This window comes from Meleagris gallopavo, chromosome 2 (assembly GCF_000146605.3).
Source record: "Meleagris gallopavo isolate NT-WF06-2002-E0010 breed Aviagen turkey brand Nicholas breeding stock chromosome 2, Turkey_5.1, whole genome shotgun sequence".
NCBI lineage: Eukaryota > Metazoa > Chordata > Aves > Galliformes > Phasianidae > Meleagris > Meleagris gallopavo.
Genome location: NC_015012.2, coordinates 81770917 through 81788331, shown reverse-complemented (window position 1 = coordinate 81788331; position 17415 = coordinate 81770917). Strand labels below are relative to the sequence as shown.

At 36.3% G+C, this 17415-nt stretch overlaps 1 protein-coding gene across 12 annotated transcripts in view; it reads left to right on the top strand.

Moving 5' to 3' along the window:
* The window catches only part of COL19A1 (collagen type XIX alpha 1 chain), a 213943-nt gene that overhangs the window by 109196 nt on the left and 87332 nt on the right, over positions 1-17415 (top strand). For 10 of the 12 annotated variants that reach the window (XM_031552581.1, XM_019613183.1, XM_031552582.1 and 7 more), the window contains 3 exons: positions 4293-4346; positions 14617-14670; positions 15388-15423. In XM_031552581.1, the coding sequence (XP_031408441.1) occupies positions 4293-4346; positions 14617-14670; positions 15388-15423 (144 nt within the window). The remainder of the gene's footprint in view (positions 1-4292; positions 4347-14616; positions 14671-15387; positions 15424-17415) is intronic. The other 2 variants (XM_019613190.1, XM_019613189.1) reach the window with 1 other exon arrangement.

The following is a 17415-nucleotide window of genomic DNA, read 5'->3' as shown; positions in this document are numbered from 1 at the left end:
CTCACTGTATGATCTGCAGTAATCCGTGTGTCCTTTTCTGCGGCAAATGATATACAAGTTATTTGTTACTCATGCATCTGATTTCTCCAGCTAGAGAGCACTAAACTGTAGCATTTGTTGAATTTGATTTTCTTTTCATGACAGTCCTTATTGACTGAGATCATTATGCTTTTTAAGATTTTCCTATAAAGAATAAAAATAGATGACTGCCTCGTGCCTGTTGACAGGGAAAGAGAGCTCACCAGTGTAGTTTGGATCCATGGATTGGCTTGTCTTCAGCTCATTCTGTGCCTAAGATTTTTAACTCAATTGACGTAGTAGTTTGTCTTTATATAGCTTCTCAGGGAGCTTGCTTAGAAATGTAGTGAGTGACACCAAGCAGCAGTCAGCCAGTATGTGCTTCAGTATTGCCCAGTGTACGCTAAGCAAAGCAGGAAGGAAACATCTTTCTCCTGACACATTATCCTACTTGGCCAGTCACGACACCTGTTGTTTGTGGCTCTTGCACTAGACAGTGACGTCACAGTTTGGAACCAGAAGTGTTTTGGTCACGGTTTCTAGATAAGTGTATCTGTGCAGCTCTTCATATTGCTGGTGCCTGTGAAGCTTTGTCATACTCGCTTTTATGCTGTGCTTGTATATCCCAGGTGGGTCTGGGAAGACACAGGGTTCACAATGACATCCTTCCAGGTCAAAGTTGTTGATCTTCATGTATATTTCTGTCATGTTTTAGCACAGTCTCTTTCTGACCCTGCTTAGGTAACAGCTTAATGTGAGTTAAAGCCTGTTTGGAAATAAGCTGCTTTTGTGACTCTTCCATTTACTTGCATAGTTCCTTCCAGACTGAACTGAGACAGGATCATTAGTTTGCCTTCATAACTGCTTCTCTGAAATGGCATAATGCTTCAGCAGTACTTCTCCCTGAATGCTGCTGCTTCCTTTAGCATGGTATCCTATTTTTACACAAAGGCTCACAGGTCAGTCAGAAACAGTGTTACTGGGATGGAGCCCTTTGTAACCCCAGCTTTATTAGAAACCCGTCAGTAAAAAGAGAGGTAGTCATATGGGTGTGTATATATGAAAATTTAATTATCTTAAAGACTGAGTAGGGTAAAATCACAGAGTTTCAGAAGTTAAACTTTATGAAGTATCAGTGCTGAGTTAGTGATACTGTATGCCTTGCATACTTTGGAGAATATTTCAGCTATTGCGAACAATGGTACTTGAAAAATGCCTGGAACAAAGGATATCAGGAGTTCAGGATTAGTATTATTAACAGAGCAGCACTGCAAAAATAAACTTTACCTTTTTAGGTAATTTTTAGGTATGTATGCATTTTATTTCCAAATACATTACTTTGCTTTTATAATAAGGAAGAAAATAGTATGCAAGGAAAATTGGCACCCTTAAGGTTGCCAAGTGGCTTGAGGCTGATGCTTTAGTCTTGCAGAAACCAAGAGCAAACCCCCGGCTCTAATTAAAGAATGTTACCACTGAGTTCACTGTATCCAGCATAGCATGCCAGAGTCTGAATCCCTCCCAGTACTCACACTGCAGCAACCCCACCAGCTTGTTCCACTGGGGAAATTGAAAGCAGAATGCACCCAAAGCAACACAAATAATTCAGTGTTATATTGGATTAGTTTTAGTAAGCTAATAAACAAGACATGGCACTTCCAGAGTTTTGCCAGCCTGCTTTTGCAATTACCTCCCAAATAGTCTTCTATTGTCTCATCTGAATACAGTATATGCAGGCAGGAATGCAGACAGAAATGGCATTGACACATTTTTCTCTCTTTTCTTTTTTGTTAATCTGTGAGATAACCCACAATATTGATTATTAACAGCCTCATCTACACTGCAGAGTGGCTTCAGCAGTTCTGCAAATTGCTACATTTTAAGCTGTTAATTATGCAGAGTAGTTCACTGAAACAAGCGTGACTTGGCTCTGTTCACAGAAGAATAAATTGTAAGAATTGGATCTCTGTTAGATTTGAATTTTTGCTTCACAAGGAACATGAACATTCCACACAATAGTCTTGGCAAGTGTAGATAATTTACTCTAATAAATAATCAGAATATTTTCATTGTAAAATGGCATACATGGCAGGAAGCCTGAGGGCGTTGGGGTTCTGTGCAGTTCTGGGCTCATTAGAAAAGAGTGCTTTTTATCATTTTGTCTTACTGACAAACATTTTAAATCTGAGTATCTCATAAATCATAACAAATGAAGATTTTCTTTCTTCCCTGCCTTCACCAGCTACGCTTGTATGTGCCTAAAATAACTTGCCAACGTTTTAGAGTTGCTGTTTGCCTGTTGAAGATGGAAAAGGCAGGATTTCCAACATGTGCTGCTAATCTAACATCAAGGCAAATGACAACCAAGGGCAAGGGGCGAGCTTCTTTTGTTTAAGGCTCTGTAAATGCATGCTTTTATGTAAATGTAGATGCATTGTAATAAATTATCAAAAGCTACTTTTAACTGAGGTTTCTACATATACATCAAAGAATTTACAAGCTGCTATCACTACTTCTGAATCGTAACTGTGGATAGTTATACCATTTTCTCGTAGATTATGTAGGCAGATAAACCATAGAAGGAAGAAGCTCCATAAATTGGAATATTTTAAAATCTCCTAGAAATGCTTTATTATTAGGAGTTAAATATATAGCTAAATACATGAGGTAAATATATAACTGTACCTTTGTAGGTACTGCAGAGTTGTAGCAATGTGATCTGAAACCAGTTGGAAGGTACTGAAATAAGTATTGATTGCCCACTGTGTCACAGTGATGAAAACTAAAATGTCATTTTATTTCATTGTCTTCTAAAAGTTTTAATTGGGGGATTAAAAAAAATAAAAGAATAAGAACTTTGGAACTTTAACCATTATTCTTTAAACTCATAGAGATTTTTACTATCTCAAACAAAGTTTTAATCCAGAGAACAAAGAGATCATGATAGATTAAAAATAGTAGAATAACCAGTGCTATATTTCTGCAACTTTTTGGAATCATTTAAACATCTTGCGATCAGGTTTATCGTGTTTAAAATGTTAGAGTTTTTACAAGGAATAAAACAATACTTGAGGTAAAAAGAGAATCACTCAAGTTAATATATAGCATTTGGTTTGTTATCGACAAGACATATTAAAATTGAAACAACAAACTACCAAAGCCATCCTTTGCATGGGATTATTAAATTTACATTTTGTTTGCTAATTTGTTAGTAGGCTTTATTTGTTTGAGAAAGCTCATACAAACTCGTTTTGTAAGGCAGATTATTAGATGAAATGCCCTCTGTCATTGCCACAGGAGGAATAGCTTTGAATCAGTGTTGTGTCACAAATGGAATTAGCTGACTGATCTCAGTTCAGTACCATTTACCTAACAGAATTATGAAGATTATGTTGACATAATGAATAGGTTCTGCTCAAACAAATGTAGTCCACTGGAGATCATTGAAATACAGTGTGGGGCTGTTCCTTTGCTTAATTAATGAAGAGCTTGGACTCTAGTATAAGTCAGTCCTCACACTTTTATCAGAATGATGTTATTTTTATAGTTTGGTAAATTTCAGTCTAGTGGCACAGATGGAATTGTAGAGCTGTTTATACTTGCTGGTTCTGGCATTTCCCCTTAAATTATGCTTCATAAACAGATGTATTTTGGTAACTTCTAGTGGAATCTGTACTAACTAGAATAGCATGGTAGGTAGAGATAGTACAGAACTGAATCCTTTCTTCTATCTTACAAATAATGTTATGTTTCATATGGAAGTCCAAAAACTAAACTATATCATTCATTCTGAAGATTCCTTTCTGCTTTTTTTTTTTTCCTTTTTATTCATTAGTAAATTAGATAAATTAGATGTATGTCACATTTCTCCTTCTAAAAAATAACAAAAATTGTTTCAATCTTTCTCAACTACAGTAAAGGAACCATGTAGCAGTACGAGTCAAAGATAATATTGATGACAGTTCTGTTATCAGATGTTTAAAACATTATTTACTTATTGAAAAGCAGTAACAAAATGAAATATGCTACATATCCCCCACCTTAAATTTCTATTTAACCACATTGTTCTTAAAGCATGTTTTTCTATGATAAGTCTTTATGGATGTTCATTAGCTTTCATAGTTCTTTCTTTTGGAATCTAAGAAATAATTCTCCTTGTGCAGTCAACAATGTACTTGTAGCATTACATGTAGAACATGCAAGAGTCTTAAAATATTTTTCCTGTTAAAAAAGAGTCATCATTTAGTATTTATCTTGCATGTTCATTCTTTTAGGGTGAAAAAGGAGAAAAGGGAGAACCAGGACCAGAAGGCATTCATGGAAGAGAGGTAAACTGAAGATTATAAAACATTGAAGTTGCAGACTTTTGGGGGAATAGTCAAGCAGTGAATTTCAGAATTCATGCCAGATCGATGGATTTAGAAAATATATGTGCTTGGAAAGCTAATATGATGGGCAAGAAAAAGAAGTGTGTTCGGATGAGGTATGAATTCTTAGGTCTTAATTTTGGACAAGAGAGCTGCAGATAAGCATATGGTACCCTCCATGATAAAGCAGCACAGCAGAGATTAAAAAAGAGGGTGTTTCTGGAGGCAAAGGCTAGGCCCGGAGCCTTAATTTCTGAAAAGAAAGTGCACAGGCTGTTAACCATTTTTGGATAAGAGCCATGGGACATTCATTGTTCTATGTGGCTCATGTAATAGAGAATTTGAGTTAAATTTTTACTTATTTTCTCCAGTAGATTTCACTTCCTAATTAGTTAATTGACCTGGTCCATATTTGAGCTGTAGTATGAATCTAAGTTAAAAATAGTACTGGTGATAGGGTTCACATCCATGTTTGAACCTGAGCTAGCACTATAGACTTGATCAGTGTTAACACTCACTTCTGCCTGATTTAATTTTTTATTTATCTTCAAACATATTAAACTAAGACAAGAGGGCAGAAATTAAGAGTTTTGTCAGTGTGTTACAGAAATGGCAAAGTAGTATCATTTGGACATAAACATTTAAAAACAAAAAGAAAGCTATCAGTTTTTTTTTAATCTCCCTTGTCCCCTCCTGTCTCCCTCTTGACCTAGCTGGAGGTCAGCCTGGCTTTAGGCTTTGATACTAAAGCATAATGTTGCTCTCCAATTGCAAAACATCACAGCTGAAGGCAGAAAGTATCTCACAGAGGGACTGAGTCTGTCTAAATCTTTGAGGAATAGTTCACATTATCACTGGAATTCTAGACAAAAAATGAGATGGGGGAAAACAAATTTCAGCAAGCCTTTTCCGCCAGCATTGCCAAAAGAGTGGATGGTTCAGCTTTTGACACCTAAATGCTGTGACAGTCTTGCTGGACTTGCTAAGAGCACTGGCAATGCGTATAATTATTTGCATTGAGCTACAGATACAGTTTTTAAGACCATCTACAAGATTTTGACACTTCTATTGTCGTGTGACTTTTTATGTACACTGTAGTAAAGTAATAAAAAATATTTTTTTCTAGTTTAGGTTATTATAATTTAATGCTTGTTAAATCAGGCTATTTTTGGCTACTGGTAGATATCCTCTGTGTGGAAACATATACTATGTACTGAGCTGAAACTGTGTTTAGTTATTCAAAGAGGTATTCTCTTGTAGCCTGCTTGTCTGTGAAGGTGAACCATATATTTCTGTCATGCATATATATTTGCTGACAGCATGGAAAAACACATCTGTGTTTCTTTCCATAGCTGTGGAGACTTTTCTCTGTTGGTCTTACATGATCTCCTTTACTACATGGCATCTTGTTCCACAGATTTTTTAGGATGAGTAAGGTATACCACGTATCTGGTGAACTCTAGAACATATTTGAAATTGTGGCACTGAAAGTGTAAAATATTAAACCTTTATAAATCAGAATATTTAGTGAAATGTTCTAATGTGTCAAAAAAAAAACTGGTGGATCATCATCGTGGGATCTGGCTTTAAAATGTTTTTGAAACAGAATTGCACAAGGCAATATAACACTTTATTGCTTGAATCACACGTGATTCCTTTTCAACAACACGTAAAAAAACATGCTTTGGATTCAGCTATAAGAGTGCATGGAGATGCCAGTCATTAAGTTTAAATGCAAAGTACTTTGTGTCATTGACTCTTGGTTGCTATCAGTATTTCTTGAACTCATTTCACATGCATAAATGTAGCATCTGATATTTCCGAAATAATCAAGTTAATCTGCTTACATGGGCATAATCTGCAGTGGTGTAGAAAGAAAGCTGAAAACACTCAAAGCTAGTGGTGTCGGCTGTTGGCAGCTGTTGTCTCTGCCTGGGGGAAAGACGGCTTCTGCACTCATAGATGAGGAACAGGAAAAATGATGACTGAACATTTCGGTAGAAATAAATCTGAATTTATTTTAATCAAAATCAGGAAACAGAGGTGTCAGAAACAAATTCCTTTTTTTTTTTCTCTCCTGTTACTGCTTTTGTTTTCTTAACTGCACAAAAGGTTCTGGCTAGAATAAAGTCAAATAACAGGGGAAGTCAAAACTGATTTGGAGATTAGCTTTGTACAGTGTTGATGGGTTATCCAGAATGATGAACCCTCTCTCTCATCCCTTGCAGATTGTGGTAACTGGGTCAGTCAGAATCTCATTCAGAAACAGGTTTGGATGCAGGAACTGCAGGAATGTTAACTGCTCTGCACACCTCCTAGATTATCACTCTGCAAATCTGAGCCAAGGTCTATCATGCTATATCCCCATCTGAGACTTAAAAATCCATCTGACAACACAAATACTCACTATAAATACTATAAGTACTAGTGGCTGCCATTGTTTTTAGCTTCTTAAGAAGCAGCTATAAATAACTTGCACGTTACTAATATAGTCCTCCTGTGGTATGTATTCACATTACATCTGTAAGCAGCCATTTGTATAATATGAACAGTCAGTTTTCTTCTCTTAAGTTATATTCCTTGACTTTTATAGCCACTTGACATTAATAATGCCATCATTTTTATTGCAGTAACAAATGGATGTTCATGCACATACTGTCTGAGAGAAATCCTATTAAATACAATTACTTATGGTCATATTACGTATGGAATAAGGACAAATTTTCAATATGAACATCTGCTACTACCATGGAGTAAGATGAGTGTGATATTCACACTCTTTTGAGTGTGAATTGAAAGTAAGTCTTAGTCGTTGAAACTTCTAGACTCCTTTAGGAGTCATGTAATTTTCTTGATCAGTGGTGCAGGCAAAAATGAATACCATGTGATACTTGATGTTTTGCTAACATAAGTGAAGTACTTTAGCAACAGTAAGTAGGCCCAGGAAGTTTTATCAAATCTCTCAGCATGTGTCATGCATAGCTGGGGGAAGCCTGACTCTAGTGTAATTTGGTTAAGAAAAAAAAAGAAAGGAAAAGAAATAAATGAAAAAATCTAGTGTATAATCTCTACATAGTTTAACAAGCTAGTTCATTAAGTATTTTTCTTTTACTGGGAAAGGTGGTACTCTAAATTACTGTATAAAAACGTTTCCACATAAAATACTATTTTCCTTTACATAAATAAATATCAAAGGACAGACCTATGAATTTAAGTGAGCAATAAGAAAATCACAAGTTTTCAGTGTAAAGAAGGTGAAATGTACACATATTGGGTCATTTTATTTGCTTCTGTGTAAAAATGAACAGAAATATGAACATTTTCAAAAGAACCTATTCTCTTGATGTGGTAGTAACAGTCATTTACCTTCAAACTCTCATGGGTTTTCTCTTACTTTGTAATCTTGAACTGTCTTAGCATTGTAAGGAAATAAGGAAATGATAAGAGAAGAATCCTACTACTTGGAAGTGTGAAAATTTTAATGTTATTTACTTAAATCTCATATCTGTTGATTCTGTTAGGAGCAAAAGTATGAAGAAACAGTAGACTTAAGATCTAAACATTTGAATAGTGTAGCCATCTGAAGTTTTTGAATGACATTAGCTGGAAAAGACCAATGGCAACATTTAAAAGTACTTGAGGTATAAAATGAAAAAAGGTGTATTCTATTATTTGAAGTTCTGAAAATGCCTCTTAGATTAAAAAAGTTATCCCAGTGTATACAGCTTGATGTTGTACAGCTGACTCTGAAGCTGTTGCTTGAATTAAAATTTTTGTGGCGAAAATGTGGTTCTGATGTCTTACTAATTGGAGTATTTCCAAGTTTTACTTCTCCATAAAAGTTTCTGATTTGATCCATAATAATTTGGTTTGACACTCTTTGTTAGTGTGTTGGATTGATTACTGTATTTTCAGCACTCTATATATTATGTGGTGTGCTAGGAGATTTTAGCCTGACGTGAGATTAAATGAATTTCATGCAAGCCAGGGACTATGTGCAAGAAAATCTGAAAACATTTTCTTCATCCAGCAATAAAAATAAAACTGGAGGTACTTCCCAAATAGTTCTCTTGTAGACTGAAAGATTTGTTCTCCTCAAAAGATGATGGCAATATTGAAGAATTTTTCATTGCTTCATGCATGCAGTGCAATACTTCTTGGACAAATAAGTACATTTCCAGTAGGCTGGATGTGGCTGCTATAGAACAGCTTGGTTGCTCTCAGACAAGAGCACCTATTGCCAGATGCAAATGCATTTTACCTGTTTCATCTGTTCTCTGTCATGATGTAGAAGCATTAGCTGTGGAGAACTCAGAGAAGATTTTCAATGTATGATACACTTTTCTCAGGCCCTTAGTGAGCCTGATAAGAGTAAGTCAGAATTCATCAAGTAAAGCATTAGGGAACCAAAAGCATGTTTTACTTGGAGAGAACACTTAGTGTAACATTAACAATTCTTCTAACATTTCTGAAAAAAAGAGTTTTCTTATTGATAAGTTCATACAAAGTTAACTATTCAGTTATCCTGACATTTTTCAGACTTCTCTGATCAAATTCGTGTCTGTTATTATTGTAAACTTTTGTCTCAGGGTGAAAGCTTAATGGATTTCTTAGATATTTCCCAGCTGTGGATAACTAAATAATGGTAGCTGAGAAAAGGCTGCAGGCCCTTGTCATATAATGCTGCTGGTGAAGTTTGCATTGTTTCTGATAACTCTTTTTATATCCTAGTAGTGTATCACCAATGAACTGTTAAACAGAACCCTGGCTCATCACTTGCTCGGTCCTTCTGGTTCTCCAGTCCTTGTGGATGCTCTTCAGTCCAGTTGTCTGCTTCCAGCAGCATAAACCTTAGAAACTCCAGTTTCACTGCAACAGATCCCCAGTAAACTTTCTTTACTTACCCTGACTTTCTTCAGGTTGCTGGGTTTGCTCCCAGAGTAGCTCATTTTCAGTCAGTTGCTGAAAGTACACTTCAGACCGTCCTGGCCTGCAATTCCGGTCCCTCATTTGGACTGCAGAGTTTTTAGTACAGTAATTTCCAGCTGCTTGGTCTTAGCTGCAGAACTGCCTGCTCATTAAACTCTTATAAACCCTCAATGTGGCTTTCAAACCCAGATGAACATCACAGTGTCAAGGTTAACAGGAACAAATAAGTCTGCACAAAAATCTAATTTACAGAAGCAGACTCTTAAATTATGTGACATTTTCCTTATCCTGTGCAAGTATCAAGAGCCATGTTTCCTTCTGTAGTATTCACAAGAATATGTGTTTTAAGTTGATCCTGTTGTTTGATGGGCTGGCTAAATAGTACTACTATTGGATAGAATTCCTTTATCATATGGTTTCTCAGACACTGCAGGCATATAAGATGTAAATCCCAAATATAAGCAGCAAGCTAAGAATCCTCCATTTTGTTCATCTTTTGTCCTTTTTGCCAGTAATGTTAGGAGTATTGGTTTGTGCATCATCATGTTGTCACAAAAGAATTGCAGTCAAGGCCACTTGGCATAGAGGAAAATATTCAGTTCCTTTTTCTCTCAAATTCTTTGACTGTTCTGATCTTATCCAAATGACTAAAACCATAGGAACTGAAAAACTGTTTAGTGTTCTGGCTCCAGTTATACCTGACACTTCTTTTGAACAAATAAAATGTTCTCAGACTTGGTAAGGAAAACATTTGTCAGATCACTAAGTTATTTTCTCTTCTCCATGGAACTCCAGAGCACAGCATGTATTGTATGAGATTGTCACTGGTCTAAAGGAAAATTTGTATAGAAAAGCTCTTGCATCTTATGCCAGTAATGCTGTGATACCATTAATAACATTTCACGATTTTAAGAATTCATAAAGCCATGTTCCTTTTTACAGTTTTAGGGCAGAATTGTTGTTTTTTTGTGTGTGTTCTTTTCCTTAATCCAGTTGATTTAGTAGGCTAGTCAACACTTGAGTAAGATAGTATCAGAAAGAAATCTAATTACAGGTTTATCAAAAGTAGTGTCAATCAATATGATGACTTCTCCTTTAAATTTCTTCTCTCAGAAGAAGTACCACCATCTTCACTTTCTATACAAAGAGCCTCTAGTTTTCTCATTCCCTTATTGTACTCAATTTTACTGACTTTACATTCTTATTGATATTTGTGAAATATTTGTTCCGGTAATTTCTCTTTTGGCCAGCATTTCTGTTACACTCACTCCCTGTCTTGTTCTATCTAATGTCTTGTTCTATCAAATGCTTCTCATTTCTGCCATTTCTCATGTTGCTATCTTGTTACCATTGGGTCAGCCTCCTGCATGCATGTCCTAACACTTACTGTACTTTTTGGCATCCATTTAGGAACCTTGATGTATGTTTATTTTGACCTGTAGAAATACAAATCTTCAGTCCTTACAGCAGATAAAAAGGTAGCATCTGAAGATTGTTCATGAGAAGTTTTAATAAGTTCATGAACTTGCAAATGTTCATTGTTGCGGTGTTCTGGGAAAGATAGAATTAGATGAGGATAGACTTCAGTAATTCCTTTATGCTTTCTTATGTGAGCTATTGAAATTTTTATTCAGTTCTTGAATTTGACAGATCTGTTAATCTTAGATCAATAGAAATTAGCATGTGGCTTTCAAGGCTGAACTCTGTCTCCTAAAATATTGTAGAAAATGAGCTTTTCTAATTGAAAGCCTAATAAAAATCATCCCAATTATATCTGTTCAGATAGCTGTGCCCATTTTACTGAAGCATCCTGTTCTGGTCTCTGCCAGAGACAGGATACTGTATTGTGCTGTACTAGAATGGGCTACAGATATTACATACTATGGGAATTCTTATTTCTTATGCCATTTCAGAGACAGTCAGCAGCAACTAAACCTTGGAGCAGCTTTAAAAGGGTGGCTGTAGAGAAGAACAGGCGTGATATAGTATCAGATGTGTTTTTCCAAGTGTTCACAATGTCTGGAACTTACTAAGATAATAATATCTTTAAAAGATATATAACGTGTTAAAGAACAAGAAACCCTTCTAATGGGATAACTTCAGGAGAATTTTTTTTTACAATATTACTTATCTTTTTTGGAGATATAAACTGCAAAGGAAAACTAATTCAAATATTGTAGAATAAATACATTACATAGAAACCTTCCTGAAACCTTACTGAAAAATTGTGCTCCACTGTAAGGCTTGTTGTCAAATATGTAGTTTCCCCTTGTCCTTTTTGTGTGAGGATGACCTCTCTGGTCATCATCTCCGCAGTGGCTGTCAAAGTGCATATCTCACCAAGGTCCACTGCTAAAAGCTATAAACATAACAATTAGGGAAAAATGATGCTTATAGTTTGACAACACATGGCTTCAGTTCAGTATCTTTTGCCTGGAGTTGTCTTTTCATTAGAGACACATACAGTTATATCTCCTGTGAGATGCAGATTTATTTTTATCTTCTCCAATATATATATATATATTTTTGTAAATATACAGCCTCAGAACTATTCCTTAGGCTCAAATCTATTGTTGCACTGCTGTAACACTGACTTTGACAAGATCCACATGTTTTGCATACCTGAATCCTTTGATGGCTTTTTCAGTACATGGAGTGTTTCATGCCATCTTTCATTAGAAGGTGAAAAGTAAAATGTGGTAAATGGAGACAATATCAAGACTATGCCATAAGTACACAAATCATAACAAGAAAGAAATTTTTTTGGCTTGGTTTTTGAATCCATCTGCTTGTTACATTTTTAAGTTCAAACAGCAAAACTACTTCTGGTTTAACTATTACATATTTGGCAAGCTTAATAAAGGACAAATCAAAGCTAAATCAGGGGTATTTACAACAACCACAAATTTAATCCAAAGTGGGTACTTAAATGCTCATACAGTTCCAAATGATGTTCCTTCCAGATGGTGAATTAATGCAATTTTATCAGGAAGCGAAGTTGCACAAATATGCAGTATTTAGAACACTCACTGATTTAATGTTTCTGTACCCACTAAGGCACAGATGTTGCTTATCATTTTCATGCCAGTTGTCTCTATCTTTCCAATTATTGCTAAGCAAGGAACAGAGCTTGCAAGGGCAAAAAGGGGGCTGGGAAGAAGTTAAGTTAGTAAACCCTAATTCAGATGTAGATGAATCTTTTCTATCCTAGACTCGTTTAATCTCCATGGTAGTAACAATGTTGGCCTACTTGTTAAGTGTCTAATTATGACCTGTAGTGCCCGTACTGCCTACATTATTGTTATTTGTCTTCTAAGTAAAATCTTTGAACTCTTAGAGCTCTCACTGACTCGCATCATCAGTGTTCTGTGCCGTGTCTCTAAAATAGTGATCAGAAAGAATGGACAAGAGAGACCTCTTGCCTTAAGCAGCTCCTCATAGCTTTTTTCCAACATCAGAAGCAAAGTCATTCCTTACTTCAGAGTGACTTGAATTTGTTGAATATATTTCAAAACCTCCCGCTCTTCCATATACTTTGCAGCAAAAAGACTGCACAGATTATGAGGGATAAAATATTTCTTTCTAGGATGCTTCTGGTGAGACATGCTAGTGAAATAGTTGTCTGTACTTGTAAAACATAGGGGTAGATAATGTTTTCTGCTTTTCCAACTGAAAACAAAACTGGAGAGAGAGTTATGAGGGACTTGATTATTTTGGTAACTCCTTTTTCAAACTGGTAAAAAGTAGTGTTGGAGTGTGGGGCAGCTTCTCTGATTTGTACCCTGTTGCAGTTCACCAGCTCAACGTTGCTCATTGCAACATAGAAACCACAGAGCTTTGTCTACCTTTACTTCTGGTATGAGGCTGGCATCCTACTTATATTTGTTGACCACACAAGACACGTACCTACTGACACTTGAGAACTTTGCATTTCTGCATGCTACTTGCTCTAATGAGGCACAGTCAAGGTCGATAGTTTGTCTTTGGGTATTTAATGTTCTGTTGAAGATGTATGTAATCTTCAATGACTATTTCACTGTTTGTAATCGTAGAATAAATCATGAAGTCATAGAATGGCCTGGGTTGAAAAGGACCACAATGATCATCTAGTTTCAACCCCTCTGCCATGGGAAGGGTTGTGAACCACTGGACCAGGCTGCCCAGAGCCACATCCAGCCTGGCCTTCAATGCCTCCAGGGATGGGGCATCCACAACCTCCCTGGGCAACCTGTTCCAGTGTGTCACCACCCTCTGAGTGAAAAACTTCCTCCTAATATCTAGCCTACATCTGTCCTGTCTCAGTTTAAAACTATTCCCCCTTGTCCCATCACTATGCACCTTTGTAAACAAATGTACCCCCTCCTGTTTATACGCTCCTTTCAAGTACTGGAAGGCCACAGTGAGGTCTCTTCAGAGCCTTCTCTTCTCCAAGCTAAACAAGCCCAGTTCCCCGGCCCTCTGGTCATCTTAGTGGTCCTCCTCTGGATTTGTTCCAAGAGCTCTGCATCTTTCTTGTACTGGGGGCCCCAGGCCTGGACGCAGTACTCCAGATGGGGACTCACAGTAGCCAAGTAGAGGGGGACAAGAGCTGAGTAGACGGGGAAAATGAAAATGAAGAATTCTGAGATATTATTATTATGAATTTCCTAATACTCTCAAGCCTATTTATTTGAGCACTACTCCCAAAGGAGTGTCTCCTGCTTCATTATGTCAGCCCATGATGTCAGAGGCAGAATTTGGTGGTATGACAGTAGAGGCTGAACCTTCCCAACAATATTCCATTACATTTTGTTGCCATACAACAAGTGGTAGCAGAGGGACGGTCTGGCAAAATGGCATCTGACATGGAAGTACATATGAAGCAAGAGTATGATTGAATTCTTCCGTAAGGAAAAAATGCCACCTGCTGACATTCATCGATGCTTGCTGAACTTTTATGGAGATCAAACAGTGAATGTGAGCACAGTGAGGTGGTGGGTGGCATGTTTCAGCAGTAGTGACAGCAAGTCACCTCCACTGCTGCAGATACTTATGAGCATGGCATTCAGGCTCTTGTTCATTGCTGGCAAAAATGCATAGGTAATGATGATGACTGTGTTGAAAAATAGTGTTTTGTAACTGAGAATTCTGTCTATCAAACAGTGCTATTGTGCTCTTTGTTTCTGTTGTATTTTCCATGGAAATAAATAGGAAGAATTACTTTCAGAGCTGCTTATGTATATTCTGATTCACAGCAGTAGAGCAATTTGTCCAACACTTTTCCTTGGATGCTGACAAATATACATTCTTCTTTTTTGCTCAGGGACTAAAAGGTGACCCTGGTAGTCCTGGTGTGGCTGGTCCTAAAGGAGAAAAGGTACTCATTTTTACTTCTAAGCTTATATTGATATGTGTGTGTGGTATTTCTTCAGTAATACACTACCTTACCTATGTGTGGTGAACCACTCATTGCTGCCATTTGTCTACTTTAATGATTATAGTATGAGTACATATGAGATGAACTGTAAATACACAAGATGAACACTTATCACTATAAAACGGGCAGAATCTCCTTTTGAAAGCAGTTCAGATCAGAAGCCTAAATTAGCTGTTCTGAATTGCTCTCTTGGAGCTCTATGATTTGTTTGCTGGACTGCAATTGAAGGTCTTACAGTGAAATTCAGAACTCAACAAGATAATTCTGTGAACATTTTACATAGTCAGATACTTTTACTATGTGGGAGCAGTCGCACTGACTTCAGAGGCCACCTTAAGCACGTAAGCATTAGCTTGTAATTTCACATACACAAATGTCTCTCCAGAATTGCTTTTTTTTAACCTAGTCATTTTATGCAGAGGCCTGCCTATTTTTTGTTTTGTTTTGTTTTTCTATTTAACTTGTGGTAAACTGTGTACACCTATGAAATTACTACCCCCAAAAAAATTCTTTACCCATATATTATTGTAACAAAGAGCATGTTTGATAGTTTTACTGAATTTACTTATACTATGATATGTATCCTCTAAAACTCTTAGAGGTTAAAAATTGGAACTAAAGAGACTGCTCATTTATTCACTTTCCTGTTTTAACTAGGGGGAAGCAGGACCTCCAGGACCAACTGCCTTAAGAGTGAGTACACATCCAACAATAACAGAAGAAATCATTCAGAAATGCTGCCGCTTTTAGCTTATTTGCCATGTAAATACTTTTATTATTTAATTTAACAGTCCAGCCTCTCTACTAAGAATGTCTATGTGAATTGTGAAGCAGAAAAAAGGGAAATATATAAATGCAAAGAAAATAAGCATGTTTAAAATATCGTGTTTCCCAACAAATACTAGGGTAAAATTAGCTTATTATTTTTACTGAAAACCATTTTTCAGTTATAGTTTGGAAAACAAATGATGTATAGGAATTTATTGTCAGAAAGTTAAGGGTGGAGAAGGTGGATAGAGGTGAGGCAGTCACAGCTTCATGTACCCAGGTCAGCTGGTAACTAGACTGAGCGTGCAGTCCCAGTAGGCACATAAAAACCCATATAATGCACATACATGTGTGGCCATGAAGGTCAGCACAGATGGGCACTCAGCATTTCCACAAACAGCATCAGCAGCCTTATACTGTTATTCGTTGACTGACTTATGATGGTAAATCATAATTGTGGATAAACCATGGTAATGGGAAATACATACATGATGTGCATCTCTCCAGGAGATGGGCTGACACAGCCTACACATTAACTGCCCCTAATTCTGGTCTCTACCCAGTTGCTAGCCCCCAGTCATTCCCTGCCTTTGTTTCTGCCGTTAAACATCCCATATTAACTCTTGTGCAATCCCAAAAATTTTATTTCACTGCATCCAGTTAAGTATCCAATACCTCTACATAGTAACGCCCCTCAGTAGGATGAGTCCTTCACACACATGCTCTTCTTGCCTCATTGTGTGTTCATGTTCTTCCAACCTTTTTTAGCTGCCAAATATTTTGTGTAAATGATTTTTGTCACTGTATATTCTTCTAATTCTACTGTGATCACATAATCTTGCCATTTGTATTGTAGTGTCTTCCCTTGTGAAGACAGACAGAGTCTTTAATTAGCTGCCATTAAAATACTATTTTCACCATCTCATAGATTTTAAGTGATAAAGCGGTAACAACAGAAGTTCATGTGTTCAAATACTGTTCTGTAGGAGAGGGTGAAGTCTTCATTTTTTACAAAGCATATAAAGCAAAGCAAAGTATTTTGTAATCAGGAGTGCAATTTATCCCCTTAGGTGCAAACAAATGCCAAATTCTTTGTGCATTGTTAGCCACTGTAGTTAGATAGTCATTATATTAAATTAGTTAAGTGCTTTCATCAGTTCTTGAAAAATGTGAATTATTCTTCATCTAGTACCATCCATTTCAAAGTATATTTTTTAAGTTTTGAACGTTTGGTAACTACCTTCTTATCAAAACAAGGCAAATACCATAGAAAGAAGTTTACTGCATACACAGAAATGTTTGAGAGTTCATAGGTTAACACTTGGAAGTTAACATGGGTTCTGTATAATTCATTTTGAATTGATTCTTTCATGAAGCACATCATATGCTTCTTTTTTGTTTGTTTTCTGTTTTTGTTTTCATGCTGATCCTGCTACTGATAATAAAAGTTACTAAAATAATTTTAGTTAACAGCTTAGTGATACACCTTTTGAATTTTGATGACTGCAAAGTTCTTTTCATACAGAAAGCTGTTTGGAATTTGTCATTGCAGAATTAGGTGTTTATATGTCATGCTTTTGACATTTATGTAATTTTTCTGTCTTACATAATGACCAGATATGCATAGCAACACAGACTGGAAAGAAAAAAGTGTAATATTACAATGATGGAAAGCCACTTACAGGATTCTTACACAACACAGCATTTAAGTCATTTAGTTTCTTTTACTGTTTCTACATATTTCACAGTGGGGAAAAAAATGTGAAGTACCCTCTTTTCATTGTTTATAGAAGTAGTCTGTGTATCAGATTTTGGAAGTGTTGCAAATTCTATTACTAGTTCATTTATTACCTTTATTGTAACTCACCAGAAAAAAAAAAATGAATGATATCAGACATGACAGTTAGTTGACTTTCA